The sequence below is a fragment of the Gopherus flavomarginatus genome, chromosome 9 (genome assembly GCF_025201925.1).
Source record: "Gopherus flavomarginatus isolate rGopFla2 chromosome 9, rGopFla2.mat.asm, whole genome shotgun sequence".
NCBI lineage: Eukaryota > Metazoa > Chordata > Testudines > Testudinidae > Gopherus > Gopherus flavomarginatus.
Genome location: NC_066625.1, coordinates 53,589,884 through 53,602,714, shown reverse-complemented (window position 1 = coordinate 53,602,714; position 12,831 = coordinate 53,589,884). Strand labels below are relative to the sequence as shown.

The 12,831-nt window shown below is 51.1% G+C and overlaps 2 protein-coding genes across 3 annotated transcripts in view; one reads left to right on the top strand and one right to left on the bottom strand.

The window, feature by feature from the left end:
* CLK3 (CDC like kinase 3) overlaps positions 1–1,150 on the bottom strand; it is a 30,157-nt gene extending 29,007 nt beyond the window's left edge. Inside the window, exon 1 of one of the 2 annotated variants that reach the window (XM_050966812.1) lies at positions 1,019–1,150. Coding sequence is in view for 1 of the 2 variants with exons in the window: in XM_050966811.1 (XP_050822768.1) it covers positions 858–917 (60 nt within the window). In the remaining variant the exon portion in view is untranslated. Of the gene's footprint in view, positions 1–857; positions 926–1,018 lie in introns of those variants that run through there. The other variant, XM_050966811.1, reaches the window with a different exon arrangement.
* A 5,099-nt stretch (positions 1,151–6,249) lies between these two features.
* Positions 6,250–12,831, top strand: part of LOC127058562 (uncharacterized) — a 6,738-nt gene continuing 156 nt past the window's right edge. The window contains exons 1-6 of the mRNA XM_050968707.1: positions 6,250–6,529; positions 7,403–7,814; positions 8,329–8,480; positions 10,271–10,577; positions 11,435–11,532; positions 12,806–12,827. Coding sequence (XP_050824664.1) covers positions 7,593–7,814; positions 8,329–8,480; positions 10,271–10,577; positions 11,435–11,532; positions 12,806–12,827 — 801 coding nt within the window. The 5' untranslated portion in view covers positions 6,250–6,529; positions 7,403–7,592. The remainder of the gene's footprint in view (positions 6,530–7,402; positions 7,815–8,328; positions 8,481–10,270; positions 10,578–11,434; positions 11,533–12,805; positions 12,828–12,831) is intronic.

The window sequence follows — 12,831 nt, the reverse complement described above, 5'->3', positions numbered from 1 at the left end:
AGACAGTGAAAATAGTGATTAGGGAACAATGCAAAACACTACTTCCCTCAAGGCGAGTGTTGGCCTCCTGATTGAGGGACTAAAGTAGAGCCCACAGCTTTCAGCCTCTAAGAACACTTCCCCTCCCTTCATCCACTTGACTCCCCAATCTGTGTATCCACGTCTCATTCTGCCGATCCAGATAGACACAGAAACAAAACATCTCCCAAACCACTCTGTGACAAACCGGTTTCCAGTTGCTGCTTTAACAGAACCCAGTCGGAAGTCCAGTGTTCCTCAATGCAGTATATTACAAAGAGGTGCACTTGATCATTATCCGAGAGTTGCAAAAAAGGACTTTGGTCTCTTTGCATCCTTCATTTGATCATAGTAATGAAGACTTTTAAATGGACATAGCGGACAATCCAAAAGTAAAACCCTCCTATCTCATCCAATACAATTACATTATTTCTACAACATCTTCATCAGCAGACTTTCCAAAACCGGGGCTCAGCTGTGAAAACCCTTGTGAATTTCAAACGCCTCCCATCTGAAAGGAACCAGCGGAGGAATTGGTTCCAGACACACACCCTACCGCATAAACAAAGCAGGCCCAGAGACGGGGGGCAGGGAAAGGAGGGCGCCCCAGGCCCTCGGGAGGGAGTCAGCCCGAGAGGTGGCAAATAAGGAAGGGGGGCGCCCGGAGACCCTCAGTTTATGGGGGATCAGCCCCAGAGGTGGGGGCAGGTAAAGGGGCGTCCCGGACCCTCGGCTCATAGGGTCAGCCCCAGAGGCGGGGCCCAGTAAGGGGGGACGCCCCGGGACCCACGGGGGTGGGGAGCAGAGGCGGGGAAGCCCGCGGAGGGAGGCGCTCAGACCTGGCGCTTGGGAAGCGCGTCTCGGCCCTCAGGCCCGGCCCGGCCCGGCCCGTGCCCCATCCGGGTCTCTTCCCCTCCCCCACCCCGAGTTCCCGGATGTTGTTGCCCCGCTCGCGCTCCCTGCCTCCGGGGGCTGTCGCGGCCGGGCGCCCCGCACTCACCGTCCCGCACCCCCTCAGAGCTGCGCTCGGGGGGTCCGCTCAGGCCCTGCGCCGCCGCCGCTGCTTCCGCTTCCGGCTAGACCTGCGGCGCGAGCGGGCACCCCGCACCTACCTCCTCCAAGCACGACACGAGCTGCGCGCGCAGCGCCTCCCTGCTGACAACCCGTTACACCGGCAAGAGCGGCTCCTCCGAGCCCTACCTACGCTCCCGGCTCCTCTAACCAGCCGCTCTACACTCTTGGAGGACTCCTTTGCGAAAACCCCCTTCCTCCCGAGCACGTGGCGGCCGGGAGGGGGCAGGCAAGGGCTCGGCGTAGAACAGGGCACCTGTGTAGCGTGCCCGCCGCCCCCGCGTTTGGTTTCCTTGCATAACAGCCATTAATGGGTTGTATTTGTTGGGAGGGGGTCGCTTGGCACAAGCCCAGCCCGGGCCATGCTCCCCTACATTCGCACCCTGCCTTCGGGAGCGCTCCCCTTGCCCGTAGCCACAACCCGGCTGCAGGTTTTAGCTGCACCGCCCAGGCCGTGCCTGGCTGCAGGGTTGCGGAGTCTTAGGCCATGTCTACATCTAAAATTTTGCAGCGCTGGTTGTTACAGCTGTATTAGTACAGCTGTATAGGGCCAGCGCTGCAGAGTGGCCACACTTACAGCAACCAGCGCTGCAAGTGGTGTTAGATGTGGCCACACTGCAGTGCTGTTGGGCGGCTTCAAGGGAGGTTCGGGGAACCCGAGAGCAAACCGCGGCGAAGCTGGTCTCCTTTCCCGGTTTGCTCTCGCGTTCCCCGAACCCCCGAACAAGCAGGTCTCCTTCCCTGCGGTTTGCTGGGTGGTTCCGGGAAATGCGAGAGCAAACCGCGGCGAAGCTGGTCTCCTTTCCCGGTTTGCTCTCTCGTTCCCCGAACCCCCGAACAAGCAGGTCTCCTTCCCTGCGGTTTGCTGGGTGGTTCGGGGAACGCGAGAGCAAACCCGGGAAAGGAGACCAGCTTCGCCGCGGTTTGCTCTCGCGTTCCCCGAACCCCAAGCAAGCAGGTCTCCTTCCCTGCGGTTTGCTGGGTGGTTCGGGGAACGCGAGAGCAAACCCGGGAAAGGAGACCAGCTTCGCCGCGGTTTGCTCTCGCGTTCCCCGAACCCCGAGCAAGCAGGTCTCCTTCCCTGCGGTTTGCAGGGTGGTTCCGGGAAACGCGAGAGCAAACTGCGGCGAAGCTGGTCTCCTTTCCCGGTTTGCTCTCGCGTTCCCGGAACCACCCAGCAAACCTCAGGGAAGGAGACCTGCTTGCTCGGGGTTCGGGGAACGCGAGAGCAAACCGCGGCGAAGCTGGTCTCCTTTCCCGGTTTGCTCTCGCGTTCCCGGAACCACCCAGCAAACCTCAGGGAAGGAGACCTGCTTGCTCGGGGTTCGGGGAACGCGAGAGCAAACCGGGGAAGGAGACCAGCTTGATTACCAGAGGCTTCCTCAGGTATGCTGGGATACCTGCTTATTCCACGGAGGTCAAGAAAAGCGCTGGTAAGTGTCTATATTTGATTACCAGCGCTGGATCACCAGCGCTGGATCCTCTACACCCGAGACAAAACGGGAGTACGGCCAGCGCTGCAAACAGGGAGTTGCAGCGCTGGTGGTGCCCTGCAGATGTGTACACCTCCTAAGTTGCAGCGCTGTAACTCCCTCACTAGCGCTGCAACTTTCTGATGTAGACAAGCCCTCAGGGAAAAGCCCTGTAGCACTTCGGCCTTTAAGGGTCTCACCTGCAGGGAGCAGCTTTCAGGAGCCGGATCATCTCTCGGTGGAATTTTTAAGAGACCCTCTAGAATTGTGTATCAGGGATAGAATTCGCTCTTAAACGCTGCAGGGTGGTTTAAAATTCCGTGCAAAGGATCTCATCTATACTAAAGGGAATCTATTAACCTCCTGTCTAGCCTATTGAAAAAACAAAACAAGAAATTTCAGTTGCTACACTTGGCCCTGAATACCCCTGCCAATTTCTGACCTAGGTCTTCTCCTCTCAAGGGATTCAAGAAGGAGAATTCCATCTCCTTGCCCTGTCAAGTGGGTCAGGGCCCCCCTTCCCCCACATACAGGCAAGGATGGTGGATCCCCAGGATTCAAAGCATCTGCAGGCTACTGGGTGATTCTTGACAACTTCTGTGTCCCTCAACCTCTGCTTTTGCCAAGACTTTCTCCTAGCAGTTGTCCACCCAGAACTCCCTTGATCCATGAGTGGGATCGGTAAAGAACCCTAAGCGTGTACATTACAGTATCTAATGCTTGAGACAGGAACTACTTCTCTATAAATTGAAACTAATGAAATAGTGTTATATGCTAGCCCACAGTGCGGATTTGATTTAAATCATAGTCAGGAAGACTTGATTTAATCATGGCTTTCTACATAAAAGTGCATTCTTGTTGGTTGTTATAACCTTAATACATATTCACAACTCGGAGGGAGATGTAGGTTTCATTTTTAGAAGGTACACACTATATATTTTTAAGTGATTTATTTTGAAAACTTCAGATTAGTTTTACAGCTATATTAGAAAATGAATGATTGGTTATTTCATTTACCAAAGGTAATTAAAGCAGATATTTATGAAGTCCTTGGGAGGTGAACTATCTCCAATTCAACAGGCTAATCATTAATATTTGGAGGATTTTCCTGCCATGCTGTATTAGGAGAAGACCATCACCAGACAGACATTTACATTGTTTTATTTAGCTAAAACAACAATGTTAAGTATTCTGGATTTTTTTCTTCAACAGCAAACACAAAATATTTTAACCAAACAAGCATGTCTCTCACGTCTCACATTTATCTCCAGACTTCTTCTCCCTGTCCAGATCTATTCCGCCCCGAACAATCTTCTATTAATTGAACTTTTTCAAACTTTGCTCTTTAGAGAGAGGTAAGGGATTGACTCTGTGTACACAAATTTGCAGAGGGAGTTGAGGTCTGTTATTTCTCACCTCTATATATTGTTTATTTAAGAACATTTTTGCTGTTAAGCATATTACCTCCGGAGACACAAATCCCAGCTTGAGAACTGCAAGACTAAGCATCTCTGAGGGTATCATCTGAGCCCCATTGGGTCGATAGAAAGATTAACCTAAATAATCTGTATAGAAGCCCCTGAAACCCCATAAGATTGAGTCCCTAATCCATGAACTATTGGAACTCATTTACAAAACTTTTCTTAAACATTACATGAATATATTGTCTCACGTATAATCTCTTTTCCATGATGAGATCTCTTTGAGCTATCTTGTATCTTAATTAAAACGATCTTTAGACAGGTTTTTTCCTCAAAAAGCATTTTATAAAAAAAATCTGATTTAAATAAAAAAATCCAATTTTTTTTAAATAATTGATTTTTATCCACCCTGCTAGCCCAGGGTGGCAATGTTTGGATCACAAACAGTGCTGGAGAATGATTGCTTTGTTTGCTTTTCCAAGGGAATTAATAAGATCATGGAAATGTTGCTACTGACGTTTTGTTTTGTAAAATTTTGTGTTTACAAAGAACTAAATTTGGGGTAATTTGTGACCTGACAAGAGCCCATTGGGACAGAGAAGGGGCTAGTGTCTCCCTTATTCTGGACCTGCTGAAGGCAGGTTTGTCTCCTGATGCAGGCTGGGGTAGCTCTGCTTGAACTTGCCTGCTGCACTGTTACAGAATTGTTGGGGTGCAGCACTGCCCCCCCAGCTATGAAATGCTCCAGCACACTCTCCCCCATCCTAAAATTCTCCCTTCACTGGGACCCACTGTGATACATGTAGGTGAACTGCCCCCCTCACCTGCTCTAAAATGCCCCAGCCCCCACGGTCCTCAAAGTACCTCTTGCACTGGGGCTTCCTGCAGCATGGAGGAGAAGGGGTGGGAGAGCCAGCTCTGCAGCTCCGTCAGAGGGCCTCCTGTGCCATGAGTATGCCTTGGGCGGGGGCTTACAGCCTCTGTGCTTGCTTACCTCTGGTTACTCAGTGTTGTCAACCCTTGTGATCTGATCATGAGTCTCACAATATTTGGTGTTTTCCTTAAAGCCTCAGCCCCTGGAGTCAAGTGAGTATGTGAGACGCTCAGTTTTCTTTTTTATAAAAAGCTTCTCACCCTCATGGTTGCAGAGAAAAGCCTGAAAAGTCTTGAAGAAAAATGAAAAGAACCCAACACGTATTTTTAAAAAAATCTCATATTTTTGTGGCCTGACTCATGAGCTTTGAACATGGAGGGTTGGCAGCTTTTATCCCTGGATCCTGCAATCCCTGGCATGGCTGGTTTGCCAGCATTCAGAGAGGAGTTGGATTCCCAGCCCCCTTTTCCCCTTTGAGTGCAAACATGAGTGTCAATGAAAAGCTAATAAAGGGATCAGTGGTTGCTGCTATTAATAGCCAGTGAGTCATGTACGGTATGTAAAAGAGACTCGATGGACATTTTGGGAGGTAATTGTTGTCGGAAGGCTTGTGCAGGCAGTGGGGAATGTGGCGTGCTAGGTAAATGGTGTCTGTAAAGGGATGTACAGAATGAGCAGCAGGTGGAAAGGGAGCACACCTATAGCTGCAAATGAACTAAGAGGGGATTGAAAGAAAACTGCCACGTAACAGACACAATTTTCTAGCTGTTGCATTTCATTATCGAGAAGAGTAAATTACTCAACAGAGATTTTAAGCTACTTAAATTGAATCTTTAAAATAATTAAAAACCAAACAGGAAGTTGCCATTTTTCCCTGCTTCTGCCACTGTCCTGCTGCGTGGCCTTGGGCAAGTCACTTTATGTCTCTGGGCCTGTTTTCCCTCTAGTTAGATTGGAAGTTCTTTGGGGCAGTATCTTATTTTTTTTACATCTGAGCACTTTTCCAGCCATATGTTCAAGGGTAGATCAGATTTCTTTGTTTTAACAAGACAGTTACTGCAGGAAGGCTGAGCCAGAGAAATGAGGTTTGCTTTTTGTTCTGAAAGCAGAGTTTAGTTGCGGAGGAGGGTTTAGGCTGGGGGATCTGGTTAGTTGCAAATTCACTGGCTGTGGCAACCCTCACCCGCTACTACTACCATGGATGGAGACCCTGAATAGCCCAGCTCCCTCACATAGGATCTCAGCTGCACCACCACAATTCCTTTATCCCCGGGGCCCAGGATGGATGTGGGGGAGGCAGGAGTGGGGCAATTCTACTTTCATTCCCAGGGAAGTGCTGAGCATAGATTGAGAGGGATAGTGGCAGGAGAGGAGAGGGCCCAGGGTGCGTGGAGAAGCGTGGGCCTGCTGCGGCTAGTGAGTAACTCTGCCAGGCGCCCCTGCAGCTCCCCCAGCTGACAGCCGCCTACGCTTCACAATCGAGCCAGTTTATCAGGAGAGGGGGAACAGGCACTTTGAAGCTTGTTGCCATCTCGGTTGCCGTGGCAGCAGCAGTCCTGTGTTTCCTGACATGGGGAGCGGTGGTGAGTACAGCAGCTGAGCTGAATGAAGAGACGCCCAGGCGAATCAATCGGTTGGGGTCCCCGAGAGCCTGTGGGGAGACTCGTGGATGGGTAAGTCACTTACCAGTGCTCTGCTTCCACTCTCACCAGCGCCTGCATTTCTCCTGGCCAGAGCTTGGAGCAGAGGGTGCAGCCACTTCATGTTCACCAGGGCTTGGTCTTTTCCTATCACACACCCTGTGTTGGCAAATGCAAGGTGTTGTGAATAGAGATGGGGTCCAGTTTGGAGCTGTAGGGCCACCTGGGGGCAAAGGTTCCTCCCTCGGACTCTCCCCATGCTGGGAGCTGACGTTGCCAAGGAACCACCGAGTGTTATCTGCCCACTTGTGTTCTACCTCCAAGTCCGTGGTCAGAGCCTCCCACCTCCCTCTGCAGCATAGTCGCCTGTGTCATACACGTCTACAGGGATGTTTGCTGTGGGATTGACCAGGTGAGCTCTGTGACTGGTAGGGGAGAGTGACCTTCAGCCTTGCGAGTGAGGTGGGATATGGACGTTCCTGGTGTGGAAGGTTTTGAGCTTGTTCGGAGAGTCACCTCCGCAAGAGGAGACGTAGTCATCTCTCTGTGGGTTTATGCTGTGCTCAGCGCTGTGACATCTGAGAGAAAATAGTAAGGGTTCTTATTAGCCTTCACCTCCAGTGGGGCTACCGGCACAGCCCAGGGGAGAGGATGGGGTTGCAAGCCTCCTCCCGTTCCCTCTCTCCAGTGTCCTGACCATACAGATCTGCCCAGCTGATTGCAGCCAGAGGATCTGCCCCATAGGGCAGTATGCTGACTTGCACGGCACCCTGGGAAATGGAACGGAGGATTCTGGGCTGTGCTTGGTGGCAGCGCAGTAGTGAGTACATTGCAGGGTGAGGTATCCCATACGAATTCCCTCCTTGGGTATCCATTGATTCTTCCTTTTGCTGCTCTTGGTGACAGGCCTCTGGCACTCCACACCACAGCTGGATTGCACCTCCTCTGTGTGCCATAGATCTGGATCTGTGAGATTCCCCTTGGAGGCTCCAGAGAAAGTGCAGTATGTAAAGCAAACATCAGTACCTGAGACTAAGCTCCACTGATGACCCTTCAAGGGAGGGCACCCCCACTCCCTCATACCACCGGGCCATAAATGTCCCACCAGAAGCAGAGCAGCTTTCCTGGCCTGCCGTCCCAGTACAGCAGTGATGGATGCTTCCAGCACGGCACCGACATGGGGGCCTCAGGCTGGGCTGGCCAGGATTCTGAGAGCTATAGAAGAAGCCCATGGGCATCTCGACCCTGTTCCATGTCGGAGCTGGAGAGGAGCTACACAAACACCTACCCCTTGTCAGGGGTCCCCTTCAGAGGAGAGGTAATGGGACCAGCCTGACCTTCATGCTGGGGGACTAGGCATCTCTCTGGGGCATCACAGGATCCCTGCAAAGGGGTCACATTCCACCCCGGCCTTCTGCTTGTCATACCATGTGGCTCTTAAGATAAAGCAGGTTGATGTCCTGCCGGTGATGGGTCTGGGATTGGGTTCCTTGACACACTCAAACTGCTCAGAGGGCAATATGCCAGCAATCCTCCGTGATCTCACCTCTGGCAGTACCTCTGCCACACCCCAGTTCCCCTCTCCCTCACAAGCTGAACTGCGTTGCCATGACTGTTCATGGGGTGGCCGGGTGGCAGGGGTTGTTAGTGACTGCTCCCATGTTTTGCTGCCTTTGTTCAGGCAACATGCCTGACATTGATGGGGAGTGATTCCAGTGGGGGACGGGTAGAGTGAGAAGGAGAGAGTGTGAGCGTGTGTATCCAGGGGGATCAAGATGGAAGTGGCACATCCCTGTCCTCTGCATCAGTCTTCTCTTCCTCACCTCATTCAGAACCCTCTGAACGGGACGCCAGGACCCTGGGAGCCCGACCACTCAAACAGCACATGGAGAGAGTCCAGCAGGGGCTTTTTTAGCCCCAAGCACATCGAAAGAGCCAGGTCCTTGAGCCCCTTGCGAGGGATCCACTCCATAGATAGTGGGATGTAAGTTCAGTTTTAAAAGAGCTTGGGATGGGAGGGATCCTGTAGAAATCGAGTGGAATCATCTGTGGTTGAGGGGTGTGGAAAAATTGCTTGTTGGGAAGATTTGCAAGGAATCTTTCATATATAAGTACAGTTTAGTTGGATGGATGGAAGGACAGAAAGAAATACTTACATAGCAAGTCAGATCCTTTTCTCAAGCAATATGTTACAGCTGGAATTCCCTGCTGCTGTGTGTTACTGGATCAACTTGTTTAATACTTTTAAAAATGGATCAGACACTCACTGCCAGACAAATAGCATCTGCAGTCACACTAGGTAAGACAAAACAAGGGCTGTTCATCCTCATGCTTCAGGCCTGCAATTGATCACCACTTGCAGTCAGGAAGAAATTTCCCTGTTGGATATAGCCCCACACAGTTAGGTGCCTGGAGAGGTTTTCTCCTTCCTTGAAAGCATCCAGCATGCAGGGAATTGGATTAGATTAATCACAGGTGGGTTTCAGGCAGGCAATTGCCATGTTCTTACGTCACACATCTGGGATTGTGAATTACTGGGCAGAGCTAGTTTGTGTGCAGTAAGTTGTTTCAATCACATGAGTTCAAATTGCACCAACTGTGGAATACTGCAGCATAATTCATACTCTGGAGTGACTCTGGAGGTTAATTTCCTGTTAAAATAAGAAATGTGTCCTTCCCCTAAGAACTATAAGGGGAAAAATGTGCCTAAAATAGTTTGATCTATCAGCTGATCTATTCATCCCCACACACATCCATCTATCCATCTAGTCATTCAAACTGAGATGGTGGTTTCACTAGCATTCCTATAACTCTGATTTTACCAAAAGAAGCCCCTGAGCAAAGAGCAGAGGGGAAGTATAGTCCAGGCCTTTAAATTTCCACTTGCCCTGCAGAAGTGGTGGGTTTTTTTTAATAGGATCCCAGTGCAATTCAGTGGAATTCACCTGCAGGACACCAGCAGGACTGGGGGAATTTTCAGGTGTCAGGACTGCAGGTGTCCCCTGCTGCTCTTCCCAAGGTTCCTGATCCTGATATGGGCAAAGTATCAGCAATTCCCACTAACATTAGTGGGAGTTAAAGGTGCTTGGTAGCTCTTGGAATTCAGCTTTGGCTGTAAAGTTTATGCCCTCTCTAGTCCTGCTCACTCCCACCAGAAAGGGAGGCCATGTTTCTGCTCAACCATGTGCAGCAGCTGCATTTGGCTCTCAGATTCCACGTCTCCCTCCCACCATGCCTCCTTTGAAGCAATGCTGCACCTAGCGCAGTGGTTTCTGGCACACATTTGGGAACAGACATCTGGTCTTCCCTGCATTTGCCTGAGGACTCCCTGGAGGTATCAGGTGTTTACTGTGAGCTTTCTCAGCCATTCATTGAAGGGACTGGGGTGGGTATTGAATCTTTAACAAAGAGAGATTTTCTTCTAGCTGTTTATAGAGCATCTGAGTTAAATAGGAGTTATCCCTTCCCCTTTCAGTCATTCAGGTTTCATTTACTTGATACTTGGGATGACATCATCCTACTAGTTCTCCAGTTGTCCATAGAGTCTCCTAGGATATAGAGGTTGGACAAGATATTTTTCCTAAATATGCCCCCGAATCCATTGCACCAGGTAATCTTTAATGGCAAATGGTATGACTAATGAGGTGTGAACAATGGTTTAAGGATCATCTTTGACACTATTGGGGTCTCCTGTTAGCTATCCTCATTGCTCTGCCTTCCCAGGCCTTTCAATCAGTCGTTAAAATAAAAAAGGATGGATCTCTTTCTTGGCAGAGTTTTAACCAATGGCATGGAATGTGCCTGGAAACATTCCAGCCCACCACTCGGAAGGAGGCATTCTTTATCTCGTCTCCCGGACTGGGACACAGAAGAATATGGTCCCATGCAGCCATTGGCTCGAAGGGTGTGGAGTGGATTGGAGCTGGACCTGCAGGCATCTTTACCAGAGAATGTGCAGAGGACAGCAGGGCTGAGGCCCTCTCTGTGGGATGCTCCGGGGGTGCTAGAGGGACAAGCAGAAGAGCTGCAGAAGCTGGAACTCAACAGGGTGAAGTTTGAGCTGTTTTCCATTAAGCAGAAGGTAAACTGGAGTCTCTCCAAAGCCTGGGGGAGTTTGTGAGGACCTGTCCAATTGGGACACAGAAGCAGCTGCTGGTTCTAGTCCTTCTTCTAGACACTCACCTGATTTTGGGGCTGACTCAGACATGCTAAGCACCTGCACCCTCCATTGGTTTCAATAGGAGCTACATGTGCTCAGGACCCCTCAGGCTCAGGCTTGGTGAGTCTAACCAACTCCAAGCTTCTCAGATGCAGCACATTACATCTCAGTGGTCTGGGCAGGCTGCCCACTTGTTTCCATTGGGATGACTCGAACTTGTGTGCAAGGCTGGCTCCACACATCAGCAAAGGAAGCAGGTGCTTGGGGCGGCCAATGGAAAGGGGCAGCATGTCCAGGTCTTCGGCAGCAATTTGGCAGCGGGTTCCTCACGCCGCCGAATTGCCGCCGAAGAACGAAGCGGCACAGTAGAGCAGCCGCCGAAATGCTGGAGCTGGCCCTGCTGGTGTGTGCCCATCCTTCGAAGGGTGAATGCAGTACAGTGGAGTGCGATGGAGCTGTTCACACTCTCTGTGCCTGAGTGCTCAGTGCTTGTTGAGATCAATGGAACGGTCCCACTGTCTTCAGTGGGCTTTGCACTAGCTAGGTTATGTCCTGTAGCATCTGCACTCATTTGAGGAACTAGAAGCTTGTGATTCTGGAGATCAGAGATGCCTATCTGGGATGCTGGAGCAGCTTCTGGCTTATTTCTGTTGGGAACAGTCCAGCCTCTGTCACAGAGAACAGAGAGTGGCACTCCTCTGGCATTGTCCTCTTCAAGGTTTAGTATCAAATTAAGCTGCTTGCCTTTGAATTCTCTCCCGACCTCGCCTTTCTCACAGCAGATGGAGAGCTCCGTCACCCAGCTAGAGAAGGAAAAGAGCTGGTTGGACCTGTCCCGCTATGAAGACCAGAAACAGAGAGGGGACCTGCAAGAGAAGTAGGTGGATTGAGGGCGGGTGGTAGGAAGGCTTTGGGCTGAGATGTCTAGGCAAGGAGTACGTAGGATGCAGGCAGCTGGGACAGGGTCAGAGGTACTGTGCAGAGAGAGACAAGGGCACAGAGTGGGTCAGTGAAGATGGCAGCTTAAGGAGCTTCTTGTTTAGCATGTGAAATCACTGAGCTAGAGTGCAAAAGCAGCAAAGAGTCCTGTGGCACCTTATAGACTAACAGACGTTTTGGAGCATGAGCTTTCGTGGGTAAATACATGCATCTGACGAAGTGGGTATTCACCCACAAAAGCTCATGCTCCAAAACGTCTGTTAGTCTATATTATGCCACAGGACTCTTTGCTGCTTTTGCAGATCCAGACTAACACGGCTACCCCTCTGATACTTGAGCTAGAGTGGAGGTTTTAGGCATACCTAAGGGACTTAGGCACCCAGAGTCAATGGGAGTTGGACACCTACCTGCCTTAGGTACCCCTGGAAATCCTAGTCTAAATTTTTCTGTCAGCACCATATTACCCTCCGTCAGTGGCCTGTGTTCTCAGTGGGGCAGCTGCCCCAACCCAGGAGACTGGGTGGCTCAGGAATGGACGTGGAGAGCGCCCCTAGGCATCCATGTCCACTCCAGCCCAGGTCAGTGGGGAGTGAGTGAAAGTTCTTTTCACCCGAGAGCTGTTAGTGGCATGTGTGTGATGAGTTACTCTGTCAAAGGTCTCAGTCCAATCCTAGTGGCCCAGTGTCCAGGCCAGAAATGCAGCCCCCAGATCTGGCAGTAGCTGTCTCTCTGGCTGGCATGCTCAGCAGACAGGCCAGGGTTTGAATGAACTCCCCTCAGGTCAGGTTTGGTGCGTGCCCTGCTCTGTCCCTTGTACCTGATCTGTGAATAAGCAAAGGACTTCAGTCTATAAGTCAGCCTGGCACCTTTCGCCAGCACTGACCTCACCAGCATAACTTAGGGAAAGAGGTTGTGGTGGGGACAGTGGCTGACAGTGATTGGCCGAGAGGTTGGGCGCGGGCATGGGGGTTGGGGCAACCTGGCAGTTTGGGTCTGAGGCATCACTAGAGGGGGCACAGAGAGCAGCTGTTGGACAAGGGGTCCATTTGGAGCGTGGGGGTGGGGACAGCTGTCAGGTAGTGCCCAGGCAATGGATATGGTGGCTGGAAAGAGGGCAGGGGGAGGGGCAGTTGAGAAAGTGACAGAGCGATCGGGATGTGGCGAAAGGAAGCAGGGTGGAGCTGCTGTCTGTCTGTCTGTCTGTCTTTTAGGATCCTTAATTTGGAGATGGAGGTGG